At 34.7% G+C, this 12,499-nt stretch overlaps 1 protein-coding gene across 1 annotated transcript in view; it reads left to right on the forward strand.

The window, feature by feature from the left end:
• TMPRSS15 (transmembrane serine protease 15) overlaps positions 1-12,499 on the forward strand; it is a 122,757-nt gene that overhangs the window by 49,816 nt on the left and 60,442 nt on the right. Inside the window, exons 12-14 of the mRNA XM_078452864.2 lie at positions 7,641-7,746; positions 8,041-8,191; positions 10,607-10,742. Coding sequence (XP_078308990.1) covers positions 7,641-7,746; positions 8,041-8,191; positions 10,607-10,742 — 393 coding nt within the window. The remainder of the gene's footprint in view (positions 1-7,640; positions 7,747-8,040; positions 8,192-10,606; positions 10,743-12,499) is intronic.

Consider the following 12,499-nt stretch of genomic DNA (forward strand, 5'->3'; position numbering starts at 1 on the left):
CTGAATCTAATTAACATGTAAAAATATTTGGATATATGAATGAATGTCTTCAACTCTGACTCAATAAGTAATTTCTGAATGAGTTATTGACTGTGAGAAATTGCTTATAACATAAAAATAACCTGATGACATGTGCATTTAAATATATTATCAATGCTGGGATGCCTGTGTGGCTCAGTCAGCGAAGTATCCAACTTTGGCTCAGGTCATGATCTCATGGTTCCTGAGTTTGAGCCCCACATCAGGAATCTGTGCTGACAGCTCAGAGTCTGGAGCCTGCTTCCCTCTCTCCTTCTCTCTCTGCCCATCCCCTGCTTGCACTGTCTCTCTCTCTCTCTCTCTCTCTGAGAATAAATAAACATTAAAAAAATTTCTTTTAAATATATTATCAGTGGCCATTTCTATTGCAGACATCAATATTCTCATTTTCATAACCTAAAAAGTAAATAGCTGATTTAATGTCTATTGGGAATGACATCTGGAAAGAGGACATTAAAGAGTTCGTTTTCTCAGGGCAAAAATGTATCTGACTAGTCCTGTTCCTTTGGACAATGGCCTCCCTGGAATAACAAAATATGGCTCATCACACTACTTCAACTTGATCAAAATATTGCATGATAAAAAATGACTACTTTTGATCTATTTTTAATCTATTTCCATAGTCATCATTAAAAGCCCCAGTTGAATAATTCTTCCACTCCTTTACTCAAGTAATATTTTTTTGAGCCCCAGTGCCTATTCAAGGCACTCAGTATATATCTTTGAGTAAAACGAAACCAGATTTTCTGAGCTTATGTAACATATATAGTAAGGGGAAAAAATTTTTAATTTAAAACCTTACAAAATAGAAACTAAGCAATCCGCATGACAAATAATTACAACTTGTGGGTATTGTAAATGTGAATGAGTGCTCTGAGAAAATGTAGAGTTTGGTAAGGACGGCGGGTAGGGCAGGTGTGCAGGAGTGCTGGTGTAGACTAAAAGAGGGTGATCAGTTGGATCTCATAGAAAAGTGACATTCAAAAGAAAACTTTATGGAATGGGAGGAATTGACTATATAGATTATTCCAGACAAGGAAGAAGAAGAGCAAAAACTTTAAAGGGAGTGTGCCTGACCTATTTGAAAAAAAGCTAGGAGGCCAGCATGGCTGATGTGGAGTAAACAGGGTCAGTGGAGTGCAGATAATGATGGGTCTTCTATAGCTTTGGCTCTTTCCTTAGTGAAATGAAGAGTTATTTGAGGTTCTTGAGCATAGAAATGATAGGATTCACACTGGCTCGTAGAATAGTGAATAGAAGGGCAAGAGTGTTGTCAGGGAGACCAGAGGAGAGTTATCACCCCACCCAGAGAAGAGGCCATAGGACTTTCAGATCAGTGGGACCAGATACAGTAAGAAGAGGTCAGGTTCTGAAAGGAGAGGCAACAGGATTCTGCTAAATTAGTTACCAATACAGAGCTCTGAACAAAAATGTGTTCTGTGTAGCTGGCCAATCCCATTAGACCAAACATGTTTAGTATTGAAAATTATGACATGCATAGTATAATACGTAGTTACTCTTCTTTGAATAAGTGATTTCCCAGAGCCTGATCTCTATGGATAAATTAGTAATCTGCACAGCTAAAGACTAACCCCAAAGCGATAATCACCCCAACCCTCTGAAGAAGCCTGGTCTAAAACAGTTAAATCATTTGACCAGTTTTTGTCTTTATTGTAAAAAAAAAAAAAAAAAAAAAAAAAAAAAAAAAATGTCTGTACCACACTTGGACAAGAGTAGTTAGAGGAAAGTACAGAAAGCATTTATATCTATTGACTATGACAGATACCTTTTATGTAGTTGAAGTCTTTGATGTTCAAATGATCATTTTTCTACTTTTATGTCATCATAATAAGAGATAAAATAATTCCACTGATATTTGAAGAATATAAGTACATTACAGGTGAAAAATGGTTTCAGCTTGCCAACAGATTAAATAACTAAAGAAATAAGATGAAAATGACCACAGTGAAACAGGTTGAATGTCAGGTGAAGATTTTAAATAGTTGGGTCGGAAATGGAGTCTCAGGAGAAAGTCATGTAGCAGGAGTTATTTAAAATGAGACAAGTCAGGGCGGTTCAGAGCCCAGCAGAGGCAGTGGTGTAATGAGAATGGATGATAGGATTTAATAGGTTCTCTCCAACTCTCCTACCAGTGATTTCATAATCTACCAGACATTCCCCGCCCCCAGGGGCATTTTTCTTCCAACCTGCTTTTTTATGTGTCAGAACATCCTACCTCTGAAATGGAAGAGAATTAAATCTCTCCTGCTGTTCCTCTTATCCATGCAGGGGATTTTTGTTCTTTGCCTTCACTTTAAATGACAGAAAAGTCTAAATGAAATAGATAAACTTTGAATTAACATTGCTTTAGGGAAGAACATCTAAGCCCCTTAACTTTTCGGTTCCTTCTAAAGAACTGTCTCCTGGTAGAGCACCGGCTCCAAATGTGTGCAGTGTGGATGCTCAGAGTTTCTCTGTACCTCTTAGAAGCAAAGGGAGTCAGTGGAAATGGTGGCACTGATACAGGGCAGCATCGTGGGGAGCTCAGAAGTGGTTCCTTTGTTCAGAACATTCAGGGAAAATGAGGTCAGTAACATGTGAAAACTTCAGAAATGTAGGGGTCACAAAAGGGCTAGACAGCTCAAAGCAAGTGTTTCTTTGTTGGTCTTTCTCGGAGAAATCATAATTGTTTCTAATGCTTAGGGGCTAGTGTAGTGTAGTGGTAAAACATCATTAAAATAGAGACTCTGAAGCCAGCTAGGTTTAAATCAGCTCTGCCCTTTAGGCAAGGTATCTGTCCTCTTTGCCTCAGTTCCCTCATCTGGGTAGTGGGCTGATGATAATAGGACCTGACTTTAGAGGCATGTTTTGAACATTAAATTGGTTACTATGTTTATAAAAAATAAGTAAATAAATATAATAAGAAAATGGCAAGCAAAAAGTGCTGTAGAAATGCTAGGGATTATAACTATTTTCTTTTCATGTTGCAAAAGCATTCAACAGATAAAAATTGACTGCAGAACTGTTTTCAGTGTTAGGCTAGGGAGAAAAATAGTTATAGTTTAGTATTGAAAAATTTTTGTTCAATTTTCGAAAGTATATTAAGCCTTTTAGATATCTGCATTTCATGTAGCACAGATACTTTCTTATGACTTTAGTGTTTTCAAAATAATATTTGTCTTTATTCCCTTAGCATTCCTGTGATGTTGAATTTTAGGAAATTCATTAATAGAAAGTCTATTAATATTGATAGACTTGACTTTGAACCATTCTGTAATGTAAAACTTACAATATTTATCTCCTAGGTTCAGTTAATTTTACATAGGTGCTCACAACCCACAAAATGGTCTGTTTCAGGCTAATTTCCTCTTGAGAGGGATCTCCAAGTTTCCACAAAGTTCTACAGACTGTCCAGCTGCTGCTGTGTCTATATCACATTAGCATGTGTCCAACACTTTTTCTCCTGTTCTCCAAACCTGTTGGGTGTGAAACAGGTTTGGTTCATGGGGAAATAAGCAGTAAAAGGGATAGAAAGAAGTAAGAAAAACCAAAGCTCCACAAACAGGTTCATTATATGCTTAGATTAACAAAATAAATTCAATCTTCTGGGTTTTAAGCTATGAGGCTAATTGAAGAGTTCTTGAAGACATTTCAAGAAATTTGTAAGATTTTAGAAGAAATTATCATTTCACGATAGAAATTCCCATGTGATTATGAAAAACATCTATCTAATCATTCCTTTTGTGTATTACTTTAACAAATTTAAAATGAACAAGGCAAATTGGTGTAATAAGAATAAATTAAGCAACATTCAGCTAATCCATATTGAAAATTCAAAAATGAACCAAGTGTATTTTTCTCCCCAAATCTAACAGTTTTAAAGGTCACATATGAATATGAATATAATACACAGTAAAATAGGCTAAGTGAGGAGCATCTGGGTGCTAAGTCAGATAAGCATCTGACTCTTGTTTTCTGCTCAGGTCATGATCTGACTCTTGTTTTCTGCTCAGGTCATGATCTGACTCTTGTTTTCTGCTCAGGTCACGATCTCTTCCAGGTCGTGAGCTGGAAGGAGCCCATGTGGTGCTTTACGCCGACAGTACAGAACATGCTCAGGATTCTCTCTCCCACCCTCTCTCTCTCTCTGCCCCCCTCTCTCTCTCTCTCTCAAAATAAATAAACTAAAAAAAAAAAAGAAAAGAAAAACGGATAAACTAAGTGACATCAGAGAAAGTACATGTGCAACAGACAATTCAAAAGGAGTGGACACATATGATTGGGAGGATCAATAAGCACTTTCTAAAGGAAATGGCAATATGAGCTAAATGATTTCAAAAAATTAGTAAGATTTTGACAGGTACAATCGTAAGGAGAAGTAGAGGGACAGAAAAACGGGTAAAAAAAGGCCCATATGTCTTAACATTTCTGGGGGTTGAAAAAATAAAAATAATGTAATTTTGTAGAAGTGCTACCTGTAAATAGATGAATTATAAGAACTATGGCTAGAAAATGACACTGAAGTCATAGTATAGTAGTTTCAATCATCATTGTAAATTTATGTTTGTTTAGTAGGAAATAAACAGATGGTAAATAAGGGACCAATTAGATTGTGCAGAAGGAGGCATTATAGGGCAAGGATGGAGGAGGTGAAGAATTCTCATGGAGAGAACTATAAATGAGACACGCTTAAAAATAAATAGTGTCAATGATATTATAACTTAAATTATACTCCCAAGGTATGATGTCCTTATTAGTCCACCTGCTAAGATACTCCAACAGAAATATTGTGTGAACTTCTGATTTCCATATTCTGAGTGGAACCAGATGGATGTACAACTGAGAGCTTATCAAATGCGAGGCAATTGAAATTGTGCCATATTAAAATTATTGAAGGCAAAAAGGATGAAAAAAAGCTTGAGAAGACTTAGAAAAGTCAAAATAGTAGCTTAAACATTTGTAGTTAACATAAATTCATTTATCCTTAATGGGCTGAGGAGCAAAATTTGAAAAAATAAGCACATGATAACTTACTCTTAGAAAAGAAAAGAATTTTCTAATTGTGTTGAAATGGAATGGGCTGCCTTGAATGCAATGATTCGTGCAAATCTGACAAACGTTAAAGACAGGTCAAATGACCCCCACAGGAAAATATTGTAGATGAAATTTAAGGACATGAGGTAGACAAGTAAATTTTTATGTAAACAATATTCTATTTTAAAAATTCATAATTTTATGAAGAATTTTCTTCATCTTCTGATTTGTTAGGTAGAGAATTTAGCTGATATCACAGAAATATTTAATATATTATTTTTCCATTTTATTTTATTATTATATACTTATTAATATGTTATTTTATGTTATATTCCAAAACATGCAATTCTATGTGATATGTAATATATTGTGTTTTTTAAAATGTATTTATGCAAAATTCATAAGGTACTATGAGCCACATGATTAATAGTTTTATCTGAACAGCGGTACAAAACCCATAGCGTCATGATATCTTTATGAGACTAAAACTCCCATATATATTACCGCTCAATGAGTAAACGATAGGTTCAAAATATTTCTTATAACTAATTGACTATGAACATGGCCAAACATAAATAGAAGCACAATAGTTTTCATGGTATATAATTGCTGCTAACTAGAAATATTTCTGAACAAGGTACCCATTTCACTATTGATTCATGGCATTCAATAGTATTTTAATCATTTCCTCCCCAACTATATTATAATCAACTAAAATTAAGGTCAATTCAAACGGGTTTTGGAATTTGGCATTTAAAGGATGGACTCTGGATCATCTCCTATGTTACATTTTTTATTAGGTTGAATAATTGAGCACTAACTGTAAAGCTAAAATAAGTACTTATGAAATGCCACAGCCTTATATAAAGTATTAATAACATGTTAATATAAAATGTTAAACATTCATTCATTTCCATTTTACATATTATAATCTAAGTTGAGTGAATGTACTTAATATTACATTTATTAATATATTTGACTATGCAGTTAAGCGTCGACTTTGGCTCAGGTCACGATCTCATGGTTTGTGAGTTCAAGCCCCACGTGGGTCTCTGTGCTGACAGCTCAGAGCCTGGAGCCCACTTTGGATTCTGTGTCTCCCTTTCTCTCTGTTCCTCCCCTGCTCACACACTCTTTCTCTCCTTCAAAAATAATAAACACTCAAAAAATTTTTTTAAATATATATACTTGACTATGATTTCACCTTGATAAAAGACTAATTTATTCTGAATTTTTTGCCTTACTTACCTACATATAAATTGATATATCTATTGGCAGTTTTACTAGTACTTTACTTTGTATCTTGTCCTTATGCTGCATGTTGTAAATGAATGAGTTGAATTTTATACAGCATTGCTTTTAAAAATTTCTGTTGGGGTGCAGCTGGGTGGCTCAGTTGGTTAAGCGGCTCAGGTCATGATCTCACAGACCATGAGTTTGAGCCCCACATCGGGCTCTATGCTGGCAGCTCAGAGCCTGGAGCCTGCTTCAGATTCTGTGTCTCCCTCTCTCTCTGCCCCTCCCCTGTTCATTCTCTGTTTCTCTCTGTCTCTCAAAAATAAATAAAGACATTAAAAAAAATAAGTAAAAATAAATAAATAAATAAATAAATAAATAAATAAATAAATAAAAATTTCTTTTGGAAAGCACAAAGAGAGAACATGCTTGATTTCAAATAAACACTAAATTTCAGTGTTTCATAAAAAACTACATTCTAATAAAATTAGATTTACCCAATATGTCATTTGCTTTATCTCATATTTTGTTACATGATTCCTGCTTTCTGTCATAATATAGAAGCTGCAAACTAAGAATAAAATAAATAAATAAATTTCCCTAAGAAAGTGTTCAAGATGATCTCAGTCAAGCAACTCTTCCTACACTTCAAATAACTCAAATCATTGGTTGGAATAATGAATTCCAGGCCAGAAAGGACTTTATGCAGTGGCTTGAGCTATAATAGAAAGCTTTTATGTAGATTAGCATGCTTCCTGCTCTTCTGTGATCTGATTAGTTCTCATTCAAAGAAATATAGAAGATGAAACCATTATAAAATCAGGTAACTTCTTAGAGGGAGAAATGCAGTATAGTCCATGAAAGAAAAAACTGACTGTCTTTGAAACTCTTAACATTGCCTTCAAATTTGTGCATAAATACTTGCATATACCATGAGTTAATCCAGTAGCATATCTAAATACTCTCATGTACTCATTGTCTCTAAAGAAGGGAATTGATCAAAACATCTAGTAAATGGGAATTAAAGTGGCATTTAGATATGATAATATGATGAAATAATCATTTGGACTCATAAAAAGTCAGAGATTGATATACCTTTAGTGATACTCCAATTCAAGGGTCTTGTTTTATAAATTGGGAAGTTGAGAGTTGAGTTCCTAAATACTAATTTTTATGGCAGAGATAGTGGCCTCTGGATTCACATCTACTACCCTTTCCGTCTTTACATTTTTACCTTAAAGTTGCTCTTTTCTGCTTATACATGATGTATCTCACACAATGAAATTGCTGAAATTTAAATGAAGTAAAACTTTTTTTTGTTGTTTTTATAGGATTTTACATTTCCACCCCAACTGGACCAGGAGGGAGACGAGAAAGAGTAGGGCTCTTAAGTCTCCCTTTAGACCCCACTTTGGAACCAGTCTGCCTCAGTTTCTGGTATGTCATAGACATATGTGAAATAAATACTGCCTTATTTAATGAGTAGCATTGCCTTTGTCACATTGCCAGACTCTGATTTTACTAAGGCACCCAGGTTTTAATTCATTTGCTATTATTTATCCAATTGATAAAATAGCAAAATGATGGGAGACTCCCTCCCCTTCTCTAGGAACTCTCACACTCAAGGAAAAATAGAGTATTTCAGAGAAAGTAAAGGATTTAGAAAAATCCTAAGTTCCATTTATTCTAATATTGTAGAAATCCAACCATTTCTGCTTGTTTCCCAATTAGGTATTACATGTATGGTGAAAATGTCTATAAATTAAGCATTAATATCAGCAGTAACCAAAACATGGAGAAGACAGTTTTCCAAAAGGAAGGAAATTATGGAGAAAATTGGAATTATGGACAAGTAACATTAAATGAAACAGTGGAATTTAAGGTTGGCAAAATACCTTGTGATTTATAATCATGTATTTGTGTTCTACAAATGGTGATACAATTATAATCTAAGGTAACATGATGAAAAAATTCTTTTTTTCTGAATATAGCCAAGTCACTTTTTCTACTTGCTTCATCTTTTTTTTTTTAATTTTGAGTGTCTACATTTTCATTTGTCCATTCATTTATTTAAGACCACTTATAGGAAAACAACTTACTACATGAAACTATTGCTTATAATGAGCGATAAAATCCATAGAAACTTTATGATCTATTTCAGTTTTCTTCAGCAACTTTCTAGCACAAGTCGACCATGTCTTCCCATGTCCTCCACATACCAAGGACTTCAGCTTTCACAAACACCACCTAGATCAACCCTGCACTTTCTAGGGAATCATCCTTTCCTATTAGAACATCCACACCCATCAGTATCCATCCACCTTGCCTTACTTTGACTTAATCTATATACTTCCTTTAGAAACAAATTGTACAAGCTATATCATTGGGGAGTTTCTGATCATTTATTTCACATTAAAGTGGATTAATTTTTCAGATAACAGCTTAATGTGTTCTCTTCCTAAGGGTGTTTGCAATTAAAATACAGGATAATACAGGCTAATAGTCAGACCAAATTAACAATGTTTGAATCGGGTCATTTCAGACAAGAGAGTGTAACTCTCAGTAGGTGTCTGTTTGGACAAACATCGTCATTGTGAAGGCTTCAGTTCTCCCCTGTGATTTCATGTAAGGCAGGCAATAATCAACCACACTTGTCTGCATTCCTTCCATTTTTCTTTCTTCTGAAGTCTTTTTTATTTTTTCTGTGAAGTTTTCTTCTCCAACTTTGTTTTCTGATAATTCGGAGAAGGATAAAGGAAAATAGGACATCAAGGGAATTAGGAAATGGCAGAAGCAGGAAAATAAGTATAGTACCCGACTTGTCCACAGAGGATATGTTCTAAGACCCCCATGGATGCCTGAAAACATAGATACTATCAAACCCTATATATACTGTGTACTTTTCTATAAATACATACCTACAAAAAAGTTTCATTTATTAATTAGACTCAGTAAGAGATTAACAAAAATAATAAAAAAATAGAACAATTACAACAATATACCGTAACCAAAGTAATGTGAATCTGGCCTCTCGCTCTCTCTCAAAATATGTTATTGTACTTTATTCACCCTTCTTATGATGATGTGAGATGATAAAATGCCTATGTGATGAGATGAAGTGAAGTGAAATGAATGTTATAGGCATTGTGACATGGCCTTATGCTACTACTGACCTTCTAACAATACCGAAGAAAGATCATCTATTTCAGAACTTGGTTGACCATGAGGATCTGAAATGGCAGAAAGTAATACCTCAGATAAGGGGGGACAGCTGCATTGCAGTGGCAAAATCTGTCTCAACTCATTAAACATTTTTTTTTAAAGTAGTATAACTCCACCCACTTCTTCCAAGTTAGCTTATCAGGCAGAATGAGAGCAGCAAGTTCAACAAATAGTTGCACCTTGCCTCTGCCACTTTGTTATGAAATCTTAAGTCACTTTAGTCTCTTTGAAATTCAACCTGCACGTACATGAAAGGGAGAAAATAATCCTTCTTTGGAGTTATGTCTAGCATAAAGTAGGTGGGATGAATGAACAAATGAGTGAATGGATGACTGTATAATAGTGTTGAAAGAATTAAATGAAATAATGTATACAATGTGCCTTGCATAGCAATTAGCATATAGCAGGTATTCTGTTTATGTCTTTCCTACAGAAGAGGATCCAGGAACGTTCAGCTAAAATACTCACTGTCCTTAAGAACCTAATATGTTTCATCTGACCACTTGAAACTTTCTTCCAAGTCTGGGTCTGTGTCCTCTGGGCATTACCCTCACACAGGATCTCACACCAGCTTTCTGGGTGAACTATATCAGAACTAGTTGGCCCTGAATGATCATATTATACCCATTTTTCCCTTGTCCCTTTCTTTTCTCATTTAAATTATTCAGTTGGTGTGTCTTCCCTTTAGGGTTTGTATGCTATAAGAAGACAGACAGCTACCTGGATTTCTAATAGTGTTGCAGGGAGGAATCTGTGAGGAGAAAATGCCAGAAAATGTGGATGTGTGGCAGAATCCAGTAGAGTATGACAGATCATGAGAGAGAGAGACAGACACATAGAGAAACTGTGACAATATTGCCTAACTCAGAAGGAAGACACCAGTGGACATAAGTAAAGGAGTGGACTCAGCAGAAGGATTATAAAAGAGCGTGATCTATCAATATTCCATTGTACAGACACTTGCCCTCTTATATTTAGAGTTGGTAATACTGATTCTCCAGAGAATGTTGGGCCACAAGAACCAAGTCAGAGAAGATTAGAGTAGAATGATTTCATATCCTTCTCTGAATTGCAGGTTGCTTTTAATGCTTTTAAAAACCAGTTCCTGAGTGATATAGCTTTGGATGACATTAGCCTAACATATGGGATTTGCAATGTGAGTCTTTATCCAGAACCAACTTTAGTCCCAACTGCTCCACCAGAACTTCCTAGTAAGTAACTATAACGTGTATTTTACCAATTAAATCGTTAATATTTTCAGGTAGATCTTCCTTTGACTTTTTAAATTATCTTAGTCTAATATTTTTTCACTGAAAATCTAAGACTTCAAAATATAATAAAATGGAAGCTAACAAAATATTACATGTTATGCATACACTCATAAAGAAATCATTTGGTACTTTGTTATGCATCATATTTATAATAATGTTAGTATTTTTTTTTAATAATTAAGGTGTTGATTTCCATCCTGATTTCACTAAAATATAAATTAAGGCTGTATTGACCATGTGGCATGGCTGAGAATCTTTGGGGAAAAAAACCTTAAGATTCTTATGGTCTTCTTAAAAAATGATGTTAGATCTCAAGAAGAGTTTAGTTAAGCTTGAAACCCACCCAGCCTTTTTCTGGAATAATTTAATAGTAATTATTGGGCCTGGACTTTGACTATACACACCAAGATCACATGAAAGATTTTTATCCTGAAATGATGCCTTTGTAAGGCCCTGCAATGTGCTCCCTTCGTGGGGCCACTACCGTGTTTCAGCTGAGCAGTGACCAGGATTTCCCTTATGGATTCTTTTAAGACAAAAAAAACAAAATGGAGCCTGTGTCTACCTGTGTTTTTAATACAAATTGGACACATGACATTTCAGAGGAAAAAGGGGCATTAGTCTCCATCTTAGCATGTCAAAGGAGACCATAACTACATACTACTTTCAGACTACAGGATTTGGCAGAAAAAAAAGGTACAATGATAAATTATATAAAACAGGTATTGCCTTTATTGAGATGTCTTCACTGTATTGCAGTTTTGATGTAAAAAAAAAAAACATACCTTTTATCCTTCTTTGGATTATGGTACTTGGAAGCTGAGCTAGCTCTACAACTTTGCTTGTATCAGACCTCATGGATGTTTTTCTTCTGCCATGGATCTGAGCCCACAGACAGCACTTTTTCCATTTCCCATTTCCTTCCAAGTGCACATGAAACTCTTCCCATAATCACACCAGCAAATCAACTTGGAGAACATATCCAAATTTGACTTTACTTCCAAAAGTACATGTTTTTCTGCTTTCTATCTTTACCTTAAAAAAAGAAAAAGAAAGCAGACTTTCAGATGAGGGGCTTTAACAACTCAAAAGTTCTGAAGATAAATTACTGGTGTTTAAGAGCATATAACAAGTGAGCTGCAATTGAGATGAGAATAGTGATTACATTGTCACAGTGGTTCCATGCCACCATAGTGAATGTATTTACATTCTATCAAAAGGCTAGTTTACTCTTACCATCTTTCCTATTAACAGGTTTAGATGCTTGTGTAGACTATACATAAATTCCTCAATATTTCAAATGTTCATTCAAATTTTATAAATATCTACTATGTAAAAAGCATTGCATAATAAATGTAATACATAGCAGTAACCAATACATGGAAAAAATAAATATAATCTATGTAAATAAACACTTAAGACAAAATATAATTATGTACCCCTAAAAGTAATAAACTAGAAAAGTAAGTGATAGACTTTGGAGAAGAAAGTGTGAACTAGAGAAGTCTTTAAGGAAACATTAAGAGACAGTAGAACACTTATAAAATTGAAACAAAGGCAGAAAAGTAGCATGCATTCTCACATAATAATTTGGCCACAAGATTGTGGCAAGAAGTGACTTTCATGGCACCAAACTCTGATTCTCACTCACCTTTGCTTCACAATTGTCTGACTGGTTCTTAACATCACACAAATAG

This window comes from Panthera onca, chromosome C2 (genome assembly GCF_046562875.1).
Source record: "Panthera onca isolate mPanOnc1 chromosome C2, mPanOnc1 haplotype 2, whole genome shotgun sequence".
In the NCBI taxonomy this organism is placed as follows: domain Eukaryota; kingdom Metazoa; phylum Chordata; class Mammalia; order Carnivora; family Felidae; genus Panthera; species Panthera onca.